This window comes from Trichechus manatus, unplaced genomic scaffold (genome assembly GCF_000243295.1).
Source record: "Trichechus manatus latirostris isolate Lorelei unplaced genomic scaffold, TriManLat1.0 scaffold00021, whole genome shotgun sequence".
Taxonomy (NCBI): domain Eukaryota; kingdom Metazoa; phylum Chordata; class Mammalia; order Sirenia; family Trichechidae; genus Trichechus; species Trichechus manatus.
In genome coordinates, this window is record NW_004443957.1 from 22297983 (window position 1) to 22314829 (window position 16847).

Sequence of the window (16847 nt, forward strand, 5' to 3'; positions counted from 1 at the left end):
AACCAGTCCCATTTCCAAATGAGTATGACATCTGGACAAGTCATTAAGGATGAACATTTTATTGGAATATAGGCATTTGACAGAGTAAATATGTGGTTACAAAGTATTTTAAGTTTTATTTGCTTTATATGATGATCAGAAAAAAAAAATCAATCTACAGATTGTGTAGATTTTTTCCCATGAAGTTGCAGACTTCAGAAGGCAAGTCCCCAAACCCTTTTGTTTTCAGTACAGTAAGAAGACACGTCGCCAACTTTTTTACCTACTGCAACTATTTTATTGTTTAACTCGGAGATGTCCTTCCCTCCCCCATATTAAAATTGCCATGCAGCATACATCATTTGGCACTTCTTAGAATGAATTAAAATCCCTTTTGTCCAGGAGAACTGTGAAGCCCTTTGATATCACTGACTCCAATCCAAAGGAATGTAAAACCAGAGTTGAGAATCTCTGTCATAAAATGCAGAAGGTCAGGCCTAAAGTTCTGCGGTTGTTCACATTCAGCCTCTTCCTAAAGCACTTGGCCAGACTGGAATCTTATCCCTGTGGGCTCTGAAATACTATCTTTTAAAAGAGCTTACCGTGCATAATGCAAGACACTACTGTCTCTACTCAAGCTACCTTGTGAAAGGTCCATATTAAGATAACTAGTTTAAAGTCAGAATTTTTGCCAAAAACCACATCTTGGGGTATTATACTTCTCTAAATTTGCCCAGAGGAGAGAGAAAGCTCTCACAATAAACCTGCTCCATCCGGGAAACTTCTGAAACAACAACTATGAATCCACATTAAAAGCAAAGCAAACTCCTGGTAATATGAAGTTTGTCCATTCAATATGTAAAAACAAAAATAATATTTTAAATGTATTTTAACTTTCTAGCCCATTTTTAAATGGAATAATCATCCTGCTTACTCTAGTGAACTTGTCTTTTGTAAAATACATACATACAAATCTGTCAGCTGTGTTCTCTAGTACTTCCTCCCACTTAATGCCCAGCCTCCCTCTGGCCTAGAGGACAAATAAAAGAAGGGCACCTTAGCTCAGTCACGTAATGCAGTGAAGCACACCCTCTCTAAAGCCCCACTACCCACTGCTGTCGATTCTGACTCATAGCAACCCTATAGGACAGAGTAGAACTGCCCCATAGAGTTTCCAAGGCTGTCATCTTTACAGAAGCAGACTGCCACATCTTTCTTTCAAACCACCGACCTTTGGGTTAGCAGCCGAACTCTTAATGCTTAACCACTGCACCACCAGGGCTCCACACTCTCCTTAAAAACAAAAACCAAACCCGTTGCCATCGAGTCGATTCCGGCACCCACTTCAGGGATGGAAAAATCTCTTAGCTTTCTGCGGGGTGTCAGAAGGCCTGAGGTGAGCAAATGGAGGAAGCTGGGAAGCCCTGGAGTAGGGGCAACCTGGGCTGGGACCTCCCTGTTAGCTGAGATCCCCAGAGAGGAGGCAGGCCTTGGCGGGCTGGGCACGGTTCCTTTGGCTCCCTGCTGTACTGGGCAGTGCACCTGGTTACCTGGCCATCTTCCCCTTGGACTTTGGACTTTGTTTAAGGCAAGTCTTATCAAGGGCAGAAAGCCCCATTAAAACTGTGCCCGTGCCTGACAGCAAGCCCCAAATAGCCTCAGCACAGCTGCATTCAGTTCCGTTTCCTAAGCAGTCTGACATTTGCGAGTTCTGTGCTAGGCACTGGGGATATTAAAGTGACTTGAGGAAGCCGTTATTCAAGGCTGTATGTTTCTAGCAGGAAGTACATATGATGATTAAAACCTAGTTTCTGTCCTTGAAGAAAGGAGCTCCTGGGAGAGATAGGAAGTAAACAAAATTTCAATTCTCCATGTAAGTGCAAGGATATGAGGACACACTGAGTACTGCAGGGGCCTCGGCCTTTATGCATGATGAGATCCTTCACAGACGTGACGATCTGAACACTCTAATTAAGAACAGTTGAAACAACTCAATATGAGGGTATACTGATACTGATTATTGTTCATCCCTTAGGACCCAGAAAGCCCAGAAATTCTTTGAGGGTGGTGTGGAGGGGGAGATCTTTTCATTCCTTGTTAAAGGGCTGAAATGGGGACAAATTCTCTAAAGAACTGATATAAACTTAATTTCTGGTGAATATGTTGGAATCTAATATTAAAACTTGTGGAAGCAAAGTTCAAAATGCAGTACTTGGGACTGAAGCTTTTAGAAAATCATCTAGTCGGGTTGTTTGTTTTTGTTTTTTTCTCCTGAGGGACAATAGAACAAGTCTTTTCAATCTTTTGCAGCTAAGACTATTGCACTTTTAACATTAATGGTGATAGGTCATGATCCATTTAGAAGCTGTATTTGTGTCTATTTCCACTAAAGTGTAGACTCCAGGAGAAAGGGACAGTCTTTTTACCACAGTACCCCCACTGCCTGGTACAAAACAGGGACTCAATTAACTCCCTCAGTAACTGAACAAACAATTTCCACTTTTGCTAACACCTTTGGAACTTGATGGTATATACCTTGACTTTTTTTTTTTAAATTCACGTTACCTTCTGGCAATAAGCCAGGATTATTTTAATGAAAAGACAGAAAGCTGTGTCACAGTTTGAAAATTGGCATTTTCTTTTCTTCTAGATTAGATTCCCTTGGGTCTTTAAATTTATACTAGACAATACACTGAATTTTTTTTATTACTATACCTAACACAGTACGTGGCATACAGTAGCTATTTAAATAATGTTTGTTTAGTTAGTAGGCATTAAGCTCAATCATTTAGTTAAGCTTTTTCTCTGCAGTCTAAAGCTGATTTGGAATGATTTCAGGCTTACGCATGCCAATGAAATTTTCTTGCCTCATCTAAACGTCCCCAAAAGGTGGTTAATTAACAAAGCCCAATAAGATTAATTAACATAATTAATTATTAAATTGATAGCAGAATTAATAACAGGCCCAGACAGTTCCACAGACCATGAGCTTCCTCCATTTCAGCTCAGCTTCTCCTGAGATTTACTGGCGTGACTGGCCCTGTGGAGCTACATACAACAGGAGTGAGTGGTGTTGGTGCCTGACCTATCCAGTCTGGCAGGTTGACTGTGGATAAATGCTGAGTCCTTAAGAGAGAGTGAAATCAGCATAGTAGGCGGTGAAGCTGGATTTACAGTATACATTTGCATTCTTGCAAAAAATTAAAAAGCCTCAAAGTACATTAAGAGACTGCATCACCAAAATGTGCAGAGTGTATTGAAAACTGTGCTCCTACTGTTTCTCAGTCTTCTCAACACCACTCCCTCCCTCTGACACCCTCAGCTGGCCTCTAACCCCAAACACTCCATTGTCTTTGTAATTCCTATAAAACATGAAAGCAATAATTCATGGTACAACAGTTCAGTCCCACAAAGGTTTGCTACAGTGCTCACGCCCTATGTGTTTTTCCTTTGGTTTCACTATACAAATGAAGGAAATACTTAATAAAATGCTTCTGGTAACAACCCGCACATAATCCCTAAGTGCACCCCCTATAGCCCTTTGACTGACTTTATTCAAAGAAAGACTTCTGCCAAATAGGCCCTCTCATTCCTCCTCCACGAGCTGCCCTGGGGAACTCTCAAGACAACCTTCTCTCTCCTTCACATTGTTTTCGTGTGCACCTAGGCTACTGGTGTTTGGAGCATTTTCAACCACCCACTGACACGCATGAACACTGGCAACCTTACTCGCCTCTGTATCCACGCTGACCTCGCGCTGGCCAGTGCTGATTTTCCCTTCCATCATTTCTTCAGAAACCTGGCTCTCACTAGGGTGGACATGGTCAGAACTTAAGATGCAATCTTCTCCTGCACTGGCCTCACCCTCCAGGGCACACTGGGCCCCTCCTTCTTCGTGGAATAGTTTGGAAGCCCTCTCAGGGAGCTCCCCAGCCTCCATTTGCTCACCTGTGGGGCCTGGGCAGCTGGCCCCCTCGGTGAGCCTTCCACAGGCTGGCTCAGGAGCAGAGCCGCTTGCCTCTGGAAAGCTCCCCCATTCCATCCCACTGGCCTCTGTGGAGGAAAGATGGGCTTCCCTCTCGTTGACTTCATCCTCTTCACAATGATCCTGATGGGAGGCAGCTACCTCATGGGCTTCTGTGTAGATTTGGGGTTTTTCTTCTTCTTTTTCATCTTCTTGGGGCAAAAGGGTCTCCTCTGGTATATCTTTTTCAATCACTACGGCAGACTCCACCGGTACTTCAACTGTCACCGTCAACAATTTTCTGAGCTCTTTCAAAGAGCCGGAGGCAGAGACGGATTCTGGCTCTTCATGAGCGGGGTCTTCTTCCTCAGGAATCTCTCCAAACTCCAGCTCTGCTGAATTTTTGTCCAAGGTTTCTGTCTTGTCCTCTGTAGCCACAAGATTCCCAGGGCCACTGATGCTTGAAACAACCACCTGCCCATCCCCAGCTGAGGGAGGGCTGGAAACAGGGAGAGATGTGCTTTCCTCTTCAGCCAATGGACTAGGGGCCCCAGGCTGCTGCTCTTCCTCTGGCTCCTGGAACACTTCGTTACCCAGGGACTCACTGTCCAGAACTCCTGGCAGAACAGCAGAGGCTCTCCTGGCAGGGCTGGCCTGGTTTGACCCTGTGGGGGTTTTTAGATCAGTTAAGCTGGACACACTTTCACTGGGCAAGGTTACGTTGTCTTCAAATAAGTTGTGTTTCTTCAGGACGGCAGCTTCCTTTATCACTAAGAGAGACCACAAAACAAAACATGACGTGAACACTCTGCTGTGGCCAGCCTGGATTGTCTGATTTTTTCCAGAGGCCAAACCCCTCTCAGCTTCTTTAGCTATTTCTCAATCTCAAGTCTCATCTTACTCCTGCCCTCTTTCTTGGAGATTTCCCTGACCACTGAAGCCTGCAAACTTTTTCCAAATGCTGAATCTCTGTAGCATTCATTCATTCATTCATTTATTCAACCAGTAAATATTTGCTGGGCATTACTATGGGCTCAGAGTCCCTGGGTGGTGCAGTTAATGCACTTGGCAGCTAACCAAAAGGTTGGAGGTTTGAGTTCACCCAGAGGCACCTTGGAAGAAAGGCCTGGCAATCTACTTCTGAAAAATCAGCCATTGAAAACCCTATGGTGCACAGTTCTATGGTCACCATGAGTCAGAGTCAACTGGTTTACTATAGGCTAGGCAACCCTGGGGCACAATGGTTAAGTGCTCAGCTGCTAACCAAAAGGTCGGTGGTTTAAAACCACCAGCAGCTCTGTGGAAGAAATGAGCTGGTGATCTGATCCCATAAAGATTTCAGCCTAGGAAACCCTATGGGGCAGTTTTACCCTGTCCTACAGTGTTGCTATGAGTCAGAATCACCTTGATGGCACCCAATAACAACAACAGGCAGTGGAAATCCAGAGATGAACAAAATACAGCCTCTGCTTTCAAAGCGCTCACGGTCTAGAATAGTATCATCTGTATAGCTCATGGAAGCCCCCATCACATTGTACTAGTTGCTAATACACGAGGCTCCAGATTGCCCTACAGTTTGACTGAAACTCCTCTAGGGCAGAGGCAGGGATTAAACATCTCTGCTTCTCCTCACAGGGTCTAGGGCAGTCCTGAATGTGTAGAGAGCTACTCAGTCCCGAGTGTGCAGACGAGACTGCCTGGTTGACCTGTAGCCTAATGAAGATCTATATACACTAGCTCAGCCTCAAAGGCCTTGGGAGGAGCAATAACAATAACAGTAGCAATCACAGCACAACTGACATGTTTGGCTGCAGGCCTTGGTTTATGGCTGTGCAGATGTAGAAACTGCAACACCATCACATCCAAGGGAGTGCCGTTCATGTTACAGAGAGCACAGATCTGTGTAGTCAGTCTCATAATTTTCTGGTAGTTAGCAGTAGAGTATCCTGTTCTAACAAAATGAGTATATTGTGACTATTTTCCAACAGAGGACAGTAAAGTGTCTGGAGGAAGGGAATCTGTTTGAATTCACCCAAACGTACCGTCCAGGCTGCTGGTGACCCCGATGGAGCCCTTCCTCTTTGCAGACACTTATACATTCCTACCTCACTGGACTCTCTATGATTAGTTACTGTGAGCTGGGGCTTGTGTGCTTGGCTGGTTTTCTTGGTGGACGGGTTTTTGTGATACTCGAGACCTTCTGCACAGAGATCAGATATGTTTCAGGCCTACACTTTGATGGGTGGCCCTATTGAGGATGTTCCTATTAAAGTTTTCCTATCCCAAGCCAGGAAAACCTGGTGGCATAGTGGTTAAGTGCTAGGCTGCTTATCAAAAGATTAGCAGTTGGAATCCACCAGGAGCTCCTTGGAAAGTCTGTGGGGCAGTTCTACTCTGTTCTGTAGGGTTGCTATGAGTCAGAATGAACTCGATGGCAATGGGTTTAGTTTTTTGGTTTATTCCAAGCCAGGCCTGACTCACAGGACAGTGGGGCCAGAGTCCTAACAAGGCCGCAGGATACTGCGTCATCGCCCTATCTTTTCTGTCCAGCTGTGTGGAGTGGAGAATGTGCTGAGAGAGCAGCTGGTCAGCCCTGCTCCCAGAATCACCTCCTCTTGGCTCTGGGAGGGGTCATAAGCCATAGCTATGAAGAGCTTTTTGCCCTTGTTCTGTCTGCAACAGTGGGAGGAAGACAGCTGAATCTCAGCTCGACCACTTACCTGCTAAGTGACCCAGAGCTTAATCTTGCTAAGCCTTAGTTTCCTCTTCTGAAAGATGAAGCCTCGAGCTCCCATCTCACAGAGTTATTATTTGTATTAAAAGAAAAAATAATATCTAAAGGGCCAGCATAGTGTGTACGAAATCATGAATACTCAATGCTAGTATCTTCTGTCTCCCTAGCACACCAATGTCAATTTCCTCCTCTCCTTTCTTATCTGTTGATAAATGCAGCTGGCCTGACTGAGTCCCATTTCACGGGTACTACCCTCTATCTAAAGTTTTCCCTCTCCTATTACCATCGAGCTGATTCCGACTCATAGCAACCCTATAGGACAGAGTAGAACTGCCCCAGAGGGTTTCCAAGGCTATAATCTTTACAGAAGCAGACTGCCACCAGCACCAGGCAAACCTTCCTTACCTTTCAGAGTTTCATCAAGGAGAGTCTGATATAAAATTTCCTCATAGACATTTTCAACCTGGATCATATTGGTATGATCTGCAAAGATGAACTGCTCATATTTCTGAAGCTCCTGGAGAACGAAAGATAAAGAGAAAAAGGCATGAGATGACTGTTCTTGGAAGAGATACGCAAAGGACAACTCCTACTCACGATCCTCCCCTGGGAGTGCGTGGGAGCAGGTCAATGTTGGCCCCCAGGAAAAGGTGTTTAAAAAATGACTCAATTCAAAGATATTTTATTGGGTTCCCATTTGATACAATCCACTGCACTAAGCACCATGTATGACCTCGACACATCTTCTATCAACTGTCCAGGAGAGGGCTTGGACCGGTACACTGGTAGGTCCCTTCCCTACACCATTCTTTGTACTGACCACATGTCTATGCACCTTCATGGAGAAGACACTGAAGATTTTGATCACCCCAAGGCCTTGTCGGGGGGGTCTGTCCTGCTTTTTTTCCAATGTACCAACAGTATTTTACTGAGGTACAAGTTACATAGAGCAAAATATACAAATTTTAAAAGTACAACTCAATAACTTTAAATATATAAATATATCCATCTAGCCACCATCCAGATCAAGAGAGAAACATTTTCATCATCCCCTAAAGTTCTCCCATGCCCTTTCCCAGTCTGAAAAGAGATAAGAACTGTTCTGATTTCTATCCCAACAGTTTTCACTTGTTCTTGAACTTTATATACATGGAATCGTATGTTCTTTTGTGTCTCCTTTTGAGATTCATCAATGCTGATGTATGTATCAGTAGCTCATTCATTAAACGGCATTCATTATCTGGATAAACCCAAGTTCTTTATCCATTCTTCTGATGATGGGCATTGAGATGTTTACATTTATTGGCCATTATAAATATAGCTGCTATGAACATTCTTGTACATGTTTGCTTGTGGACTTAAGGAATCACTTATCTTGGGTATATACATAGGAGTCAGAGGGTAGGTCATAGGGTAGGTGTATATTTAACTTTACTAGAATGAGGCCCTTTTTTAGGTTGGGAGAATCAAAGACTCTTTGGGAACATTCTCTTTCCCTCCAACTGGCCCTGACACTCACGGATTCCCTTTAAGACAGTCCAAACACGATGCAAAATCCCTTAACCCTCCCTGCCTTCCAAGGGTTCCCAAATGGCTTGCCTGTTATCAGCATGAGGATGGAGCAGGGTCAAAATGTACCAAATCGTATCCAGTGATTAACTGGGTAATCCTGGCACCTGAGGGTGCTAGGGGAGGGTTCCCCACATGTGGCTATTAGAGGGCCAGGGGCTTAGCAGTGGGATCTGATGCCTTTGGCCTGGAAGGACAGGATTAATAGCAGGTGATCAGAAGCACCACAGCCAGGTAACTCTCAGTGCTAGAACTTGGGGGCGCTGTAGCCCAGGACCAGATCACAGCAGCCAGCAATGGCGTCCTTTTATACCCACCCCAGAAATAAACTAAAGAGTTGAAGAGGTGTGAGTCTCAACAACCCCTAGAAGGTCTGTGAGACAGGACTGACACAAAGGTTAGTACAGTATGGAAACAGCACTGCTGAGGAGGTGCAGCACTGCCTTGGATCAGCTGTGTGACCCTGAGCAAGCCATGTCACTGCTCTGTGCCTCCATCTCAGGCCTGGGAGACCCCTTCATCTTCCCTATGTGATTCCCACTCCTTATTCTCCGGATTGTTATTCATTCTTCAGGACTGGGTCAAGGCATGACTTTGGGAAGTCCTCCCCTACCCCATAGCCGAGTTGAGGCAAGCCGCCTCAGGACTCTGCCCCATGCTACTGTAGTGCTTGCTCACCACATGGCAGAATGTATCTGATCCTGCCACTAGACTGTGAACTCCAAAACAGCAGGACACCTGTCTGGCACAGTGCCTGGATCATATTTGATACATATTTAATACTCATTTGCTGACTAAATAAAACAGTAGACCTTTGGAATTTGGACCCACTAAATAATTCTGTGGAAAGGAATAATTTCTAGGGTCATTCACACTGTTGTGATGTGCCCAACTTTACAAAACAGCTCTTCTATACTGAACCGTTTGAATTGTATCATATTTTTGATGCCCTGGACCAACTAAATCGAAATTTCTAAGGGTGAGTCCTGGGGAATCCGAATTTTTTTTAAAGCTCTGCAGGCAATTCTAAAGTGCAGCTAGGATTGAGAAGCACAGGTCTAGAAAGCTGCTACTTTAAGAACTCAGGGGAAAACAATTCAGTAAAATAACGAATCCTTCTACGACACAGATAATCCCCTAATTTATCTAGTCTGTAAATCGTGATTTTTAAAAATCTCTTGGCACTGATACAATACCCTTCACTACTGAGAACTCTGGGTTACAGGCTCTTTTGAAACCAGTCTCTGTTGATTAAATTACAAGAGCCTCTTATAGATGGAGCACAACTCATTCTGCTGATTCATGGAAAGACGAGAGCAGACTAGAAGGAGAGGACCTTCCTCATCCCTCTCCTCACTGGGAAGGAGGTGTGTAAAAATGGTGTGGTGGCATAGAACCTCCTCGTCTAACTTCATGAGAGGGGAGAATCTGATGATTCAGCCCAAGGCGGATTCCTATGAGGTGGAGGGCAGACACACCTCCACCCTCCAACCTTTTTACCAATTCTGACACCAGCTGTACCTCCCACAGCACTCTCTACTTCTCTGATGGGTTTGATAATTCATTACAATGTCCACACAGAACTCACAGACTGTATTAACGATTATGGGTTCATTAGGGAAGTAATAGGTTACAACTCAGGATCAGGATCAACAGGCTACAACCTGGGATCAGGATTAGGAAGTATGTAGGCAGAGTTTCCCTTCTTCAGTGCAGGACAGCTCTCTCAGCTCCTCTCAGCCATGCAGGGCTCCTCTCAGCCCCCTGAGGATAGGCTCCTCCCGGCCCCCTAACGACAGGTTCCTCTTGGGCCCCTCAGGACAAGCCTTCTTTCTAGGCCTTCAGCCCCACTTGGGCCTGGCCTCTGTCCTGCTCAGGAAAGTGTTACAAAGCTTTTTAGCTCTGCCAATAAGTGCCAAGAGACACCCCACTCCACCAGGAAACCTCCTGTTTGAAGGCTCTCAGTTCTGTCTCTCTGTGGGCCAGGAAGCCCACCACACTATCTTGCACCGGGTTCCTGGTTCTGCTGCCCCGTTTCTCTGCTGCTGCTTCTCAGGGTCTCACATCATCTGCTGAGTTACAGCTCTCTCTCTCTGTCTCCTGGTTCTAGGAGGTTCTCAGCATAGAGACCCCAGGTCCAAAGGACACACTCCACTCCCGGCTCTTCTTTCTTGATGGTAGTGAAGTTGCCCCCTTCCCACCTCTGGGATGGCTCATCCTAAGCCTAGTGGGATGGCAAAACTGACCAATCCCCTTGTTAGGGTTCCATATACCTTATTTGCATTATTAGCAGTCTGTTCAATCCCCTTGGTGGGCCACAAACACTTTATTTGCATAGTCCCACCCAATCATTTTGTGGGAGTTACAAGACCATGCATGGTTAGAAGGGCCATATTAAGCAATTCACTGCACCACAAGGTATTGTGAGGTCCCCAAACCATTTTTGGGATTGAAATAGAAAAACTCTTGAAGCAGAACATCTGCAAGCCACATATATCCAGAGGTCGACTGAGACATCGTTTGCACTGCTGAACTTTTTCTATCCACCTAAGGCCAAAGGACAATCGTATAGACCAATTTTTTACTCCTTTGGCTTGTCAAATCCTTTTCTATTAAAGAAATATACACCTAGAAATAAAAGCCAGGTACTAGATATGCCTGTACGGAGCCCTGGTGGCTCAGGGGTTAAGTGCTCAGCTGCTAACTGCAAGGTTGAAGGTTTGAGCTGCAGAGTAAATCACACTTTCCTAATTATGGCTGCCACTGGATGTGTGATTTTTGCAGCAGATTAAATAGTTTCATTGATTTTACTAAACAAATATTACTGGATTTAACAAGACAACGACACAGTGGTTAAACACTCAGCTGCTACCTGAAAGGTTGGCGGTTCAAACCCACCAGCCACTCTTTGGGAGACAGATGTGGCAGTCTGCTCCTGTAAAGATTACAGCCTTGAAAACCTTATGGGGGCAGTTCTACTCTGTCCTATAAGGGTCGCTATGAGTCAGAATCAACTCAACGGCAATGGGTAGAGCTTAGATATGCCTGTGACTATCTGAAGAAAAATAACTCATGCAAAGGGTTTTAACGTTCCAATGCTTGGAGACTTTCCAAACTGCCAAAAAGCCCTTTATAAATTCTAAAAAGCTCTTCATCATTTGCTCCAAGAGGGAGCAGAACTTGCAAATGTTCAGGCTCATAGATGATTTCTGAAATGTAGAAGTAGTAGTAGTAGTAGCAATAATAATTAATAATAGACCACTTACTGTGTGATTACCATGTGACAGGTGAGTACGAGCTGGTTTCTACGGCTGGTGGTTTCCAGCTCTGTGACTTTAACCCCTCAGTTTCCTCATTTGTACAATGAGGATATTAACAGTACCTCCTCATAGAGATGTCATAGAGTTATTGAGATAATTCACACTAGTGTTTAACACAGTGCCTTGCACATGGTAAGCACTCAACAAATATTAATTCTATCATTCTAGTCCTCTCTCTTAGGAGTCCCTCAGTGGTGCAAATGGTTAAGCCCTCAACTACTAGCTAAAAGGTTGACGGTCAAACTCGCCCAGAGGCACCTGGAAGAAAGGCCTGGTGATCTGCTTTCAAAAGGTCACAGCCCTGAAAACCCTATGGAGCACTTCTACACTGCACACATGAGGTCACCATGAGTCGGAATTGACTCAACGGCAACTAACAACAACAGTTCTCTCTTCATCTTAAGAAAGATACTGCAAATTACTATTATGTCCATCTTACAGTAGGTAAAACGTAGGCTGAGAGAAGAAAAATGACTTGCCCGAGGCTCCTAGCCAGATGCATGCAGGAGCCAGGGCTTAAACCCAGATCTCTGCCTCCAGAGTCTCCTTGCCCAGAGTCTGCTCTGCAGACTAAGTCACACTTTCCTAATTATGGCTGCCATTGGTTGTCTGATTTTTGCAGCAGATTAGTTTCACTGATTTTACTAAACAAATATTACTGGATTTAACAAGACAATAACGCAGTGGTTAAACGCTCAGCTGCTAACTGAAAGGTTGGCGGTTCAAACCCACTAGCCGCTCCTCAGGAGATAGATGTGCTCCTGTAAAGATTACAGGCTTGGAAACCCTATGGGGCAGTTCTACTCAACTGACTTGACGGCAACAGGGTTGGGTTTTTGTTTATTTGTTTTAACAAGACAAATATCCTAGTAGCATCCTTCTGTAATCATCTTAAGATGTTCTCCTGGATGTAGTGGTTAAGTTTTGGAGGATACACTGGACCTATGAGTCATTCTATTATGAACACCTGGTATCTTCAGTGTTCTATGGCAACTCTTAGCTTGACTCAAACTCAGCATTATGCTTTGAGATCATGTATAGTCTAGGGTTTGGCAAATTTGGCCAGCTGCTTGTTTCTGCAAAGAAAGTTTTATTGGAACACAGCCATGCTCATTTGTCTGTCTTGATTATATATTTGTTCCATATTATCCTGTGGCTGCTTTCCTGCTACAACTGCAGAGTTGAGTAGTTGTGAATACAGACTCTACGGCCTGCTAAGCCTAAAATATTTACTCTCTGACCTTTAACAGGAAAAGTATGCTGGACTAGTCTACTGATTAAAGCACATCACAGCAAAAGAACTTGCTGGCGCTTCACAGGCAATAAGAACAGGCTCTTTAGAGTAGCCCATCTCCTTACTGGTTTACACGTGGACGCCAGTGCTTTCTGCACGGTGGGAAGTGTGATCTGAACCAGAGCCTCTTGAAATATCTTCTTCCGGTTGGTGCTGCTGTCATAGTCATATTGCTGTCAATACAAAGACAGAAACATACGCTAAATAGCAACATTACAATCTGTTAACTTTTGCTTAAAAACTCAGCCACCCACTTCATCTCTCTCTTTTTTCCTCTAGTTTCTGAGGACTCTTCTGATGTTTGTTTTCCAAGGTCTCAGGGATCTTTCTATGTCATTCTCTCACTGCAGGTGGAGGTTAACACTGATAATGACCAATTTCACCTCCCCTTCTTATGATACAGGAACTCATGCAAGATTAAAGCAGAGTGACCTCTTTGTTATAAAGAAAGCCGGGGACAGAACTGAGGCTGGAGTTTGTACCTCATCACCTCCAATATGTGTATGTGCACGATCATCTACTTTGTTCACTCTCATCCTGAAAGCAGGATCAGTGTGATATAATGACTTCCTGAAAGGAAGAGAGGGCCTGGCTCATAGCTCCACCAAGAATGTGACATGTTAACCAAAGAAGTTTAGCATCTAGAACAGAAAGATGATATTTACTCTGGTATGGGCTGAACATCCAAACCTAGAGACCATTATTTGATCTTTAGACGTCTCTTTAAGGGGATCACAGACAAACTGGAACCCAGTCACAGGGGTGTGAGCAGAATGGCCAGTCCAAATGAGGAATGGGTAAAGACATGAAGGCATTTACACTGGAGACAATAACTTGGGGCAAAATTATAGCTCCATTCAAACAACCAAAGGCTACCATGTGAAAGAAGCATATAAACAAATTACCAGTGACAAGAACTTTGGCCTAACATAAAGAAGCAAGTTCTTTCAGAGAAGAGCGTTCAGAGGTGAGATGGGCTATTCTGAGAAGCAGAAAGCGTCCTGACACTGGAGATGTCCAAACATAAGCTATACCACCTCTGGCGGGGATGCACCTTAAGACTGGATGTGAAGCTGAACTAGAGGCACTCTAAGTGCCTTTCTAACCTGAGGTCTTCACATCCGAACACCTTTCCACTTGTTTTCTTCCTCTCGTTCGGTGCTGAAGCACTTGATACTGACACTATCTTTTCTTTCAACTCCATTGTAACTTCGTTATCATTTATGTTGCCATGATAAATACTGCTTTGAACCCCAATGGTTTGGTTGCCAGAGTTTGTCCTGCCTGTGAGGCATCCAGATCAAGTCTGAGATCCAGGGACCACCCTTAGGCTCTGTGGGCTTTGATCTCCTGCTACAAAGCACTGTTTTGAGGAAGTTCGTTGTTGTTAGTTGCTGTTTGCTTGGCTTCTACACACAGCATCCTCACGTATAACAGAACTAAATACTGCCTGATCCTAGAGCAAAAAATTAGTGGTCTATGTACAAGGATAGTTTTAGCTCTAAGCTCACCATTGACCAGCCTGTTGAGCTTAAATAAATCACTTTAGCTTTCAGAGAGTCAATTTCCTCACTTGTAGAATGGAGACACATTCTATTTATCTCACAGTTCTTGGGAGGATAAAATGAAACAGTAGCTTAAAAAGCTTTAAAAATTTTTTAAATAATATATCATATATGTCCTAGTATATTTGATAGAGGGTCAGTGAAAATGAGGAAAACCCTCACTGAGATGGACTGACATAATAGCCTCAACAATGGCTCAAATATATCCAAGATCATGAAGGTGGCACAGGACCAGGCAATGTTTCGTTCTGTTATACGTAAGGTCGCCAGGGTCGGAGCCAACTCAATGGCAACTAACAACAACATGTACTAGCTTCTATTATGGCCATTTTGATAAATATTTATACATGGAGCACATTTAAAACAATTTTACATGGCAAGTATCTTGTCCTTGGAATATTTCCTTTGTCATAAGATTTTGATTTTTCTAAGAAATATTGGAAAATTTAGATTTATTTTACTATATTTTACATTCACTCCACAGGGAGAAAGATGTGGCAGTCTGCTCCCATAAAGATTTACAGCTTTGGAAACCCTATGGGGCAGTTCTACTCTGTCCCATTGGGTTGTTATGAGTCGGAATCGGCAACGGGGTTTCAACCCTTTGAAGAAACAGGCTGTGCCTTGCCTATTTTTTTTAATCCCATGTAACACCTATCACAATGCTTTGCTTACAGTGGATAGTCAATAAGTGTCGGTCAAGTCCAATCGCTATGAAAGTAAGCTGGGATTCGTTACTTCTCGCTGATAGGCAATGGTGCTGAGGACCTGTAGTCCCTAAAGTGGCCACTAGATGGCAGAAAAGGCATGAAAAATCATGCTGGAAAAACTGCTGCTTGATTTTAGTCACTGGTACCTCAGAAAGGAGGGAGGAAAGATTGGAATGAAAAAGGAGAACATGATATTTTTCACTTAAAAGAAATAGGGGTCCCATTCCCCTTTTACGTTTCCCAGAAATGAGAGAACGGTTGGTTTTACCTTTAAGACTCGAAGCTTAACCTTCTCAATGCAGACTGCAGTTTTGGAGGCCTCTCCTTGAAGATGTGGGGAGAGCAATTGCTCAAATGTGAATACTGCATTTTCCATCAGCTAGAAACCAAAAGCAACACAGAGGCAGACCACAGTCAGAGGCTGGGATCACTGTCCCCAGGTCTGTCTAAAACTATTTGCAAGGAGAAGGGGTAAAGCACCAGAGTTGGGTTCCCCCAGGCACTCCTCCAGGGGTGACCCAGAGCAACAGGTCCTTATCCTACACCTGGGCTGTGAGGTAAATTGCCACATGGCTAGAGAGGGATCTGTGAGAGGGTGGGATCTGTGCTAGATGTGTGTGTGTGTGTGTGTGCATGCATGTATGTTTTTCCCCTTGTTTTTGCTCCGCTGGCCCTGAACTGGAGAACCCAAGATCATGGGATTGAGAAGCTCATTCCTCGTCTTCCATTCTCTGGTATCCGCAGCCAGGTCTTAAAGGGATGAGGTGGGAGCCTTCTCCAACTACTCTTTGGCTGCTTCAGTTCTGCAGCTCCGCTTCCAGGTACACACAAACCACTCGGCAACACATCTCTTTCTCCACTCTGCATCCTCCCACCTCACTGCTCTTTCTTTCTCTGCAAGCCTGGGCTAAAATGTTCATTGGTTAAAAAACAGAAGTAGTTATATTTCTTATTCTCTGCATTTGTACCTCTAGCAATTCCAGCAGGGTCCCGTATTATCAAAGGGACTTTTGTTAAACTGTTGCCCAGTTTTCTTCCTGGTCCTTCTTTCATCCCCCCTCAAAAAAAAAACACAAACAACAGAGGACAGAGTAGAACTGCCCCATAGGGTTTCCAAGGAGTGGCCGGTAGATTTTAACTACCTACCTCATCCCCCTCAGTGGTTAGATAATAAGACTTATCTCTTAATCCTGCCCACCACTATTAAGGGGGAAAAAAAGCCCTGCTTTCTTCCCTAAGCTTATGATCCCAAAGCATCCAATACATAGCTTTATCACAGGACTTTCAACACCACAGTGAATTTATCTAAGAATTTATCTCACTATAAACTCTCTGGAGTGGGATTCCTGAAGGGTCTGGCCCACAGGAAGCTGTCCCAGACTGCTGAATAGAATTGTCTCCTCCAAGCTCCAAGGATCACGCTCTCCATTTATTTGGAAAGCACTATAATATGGAAAAGAGTTTGTGCTATTCATTCCCGTTCCTAGCGGAAAAGTTCTTTGTGGGAAAAAGGGGGAGCCGACTGAGTAGACTCAAGAAACTCAAACACGAGAGTTGTGAAGCTGTTACATATTACGATATTTTTACTCTTAACTGGGTTAGGACATTAAGCCAGTGTTTCTCAACCTTGGCTACATACTAGAAGCAGTGGAAAGAGGGTGGGCGTGGGAGAGCACTTCAAAGAAATTACCAAGGACAGAATCAATCACTGA

At 44.2% G+C, this 16847-nt stretch overlaps 1 protein-coding gene across 2 annotated transcripts in view; it reads right to left on the reverse strand.

Moving 5' to 3' along the window:
- Window positions 1-3428: 3428 nt before the first annotated feature.
- The window catches only part of NIBAN1 (niban apoptosis regulator 1), a 150930-nt gene continuing 137511 nt past the window's right edge, over window positions 3429-16847 (reverse strand). For both annotated transcript variants that reach the window (XM_004372957.2, XM_023728122.1), the window contains exons 11-14: window positions 15404-15514; window positions 12926-13033; window positions 7083-7194; window positions 3429-4713 (exon numbers count right to left, since the gene is read on the reverse strand). In XM_004372957.2, the coding sequence (XP_004373014.1) occupies window positions 3566-4713; window positions 7083-7194; window positions 12926-13033; window positions 15404-15514 (1479 nt within the window). In that variant the 3' untranslated portion in view covers window positions 3429-3565. The remainder of the gene's footprint in view (window positions 4714-7082; window positions 7195-12925; window positions 13034-15403; window positions 15515-16847) is intronic.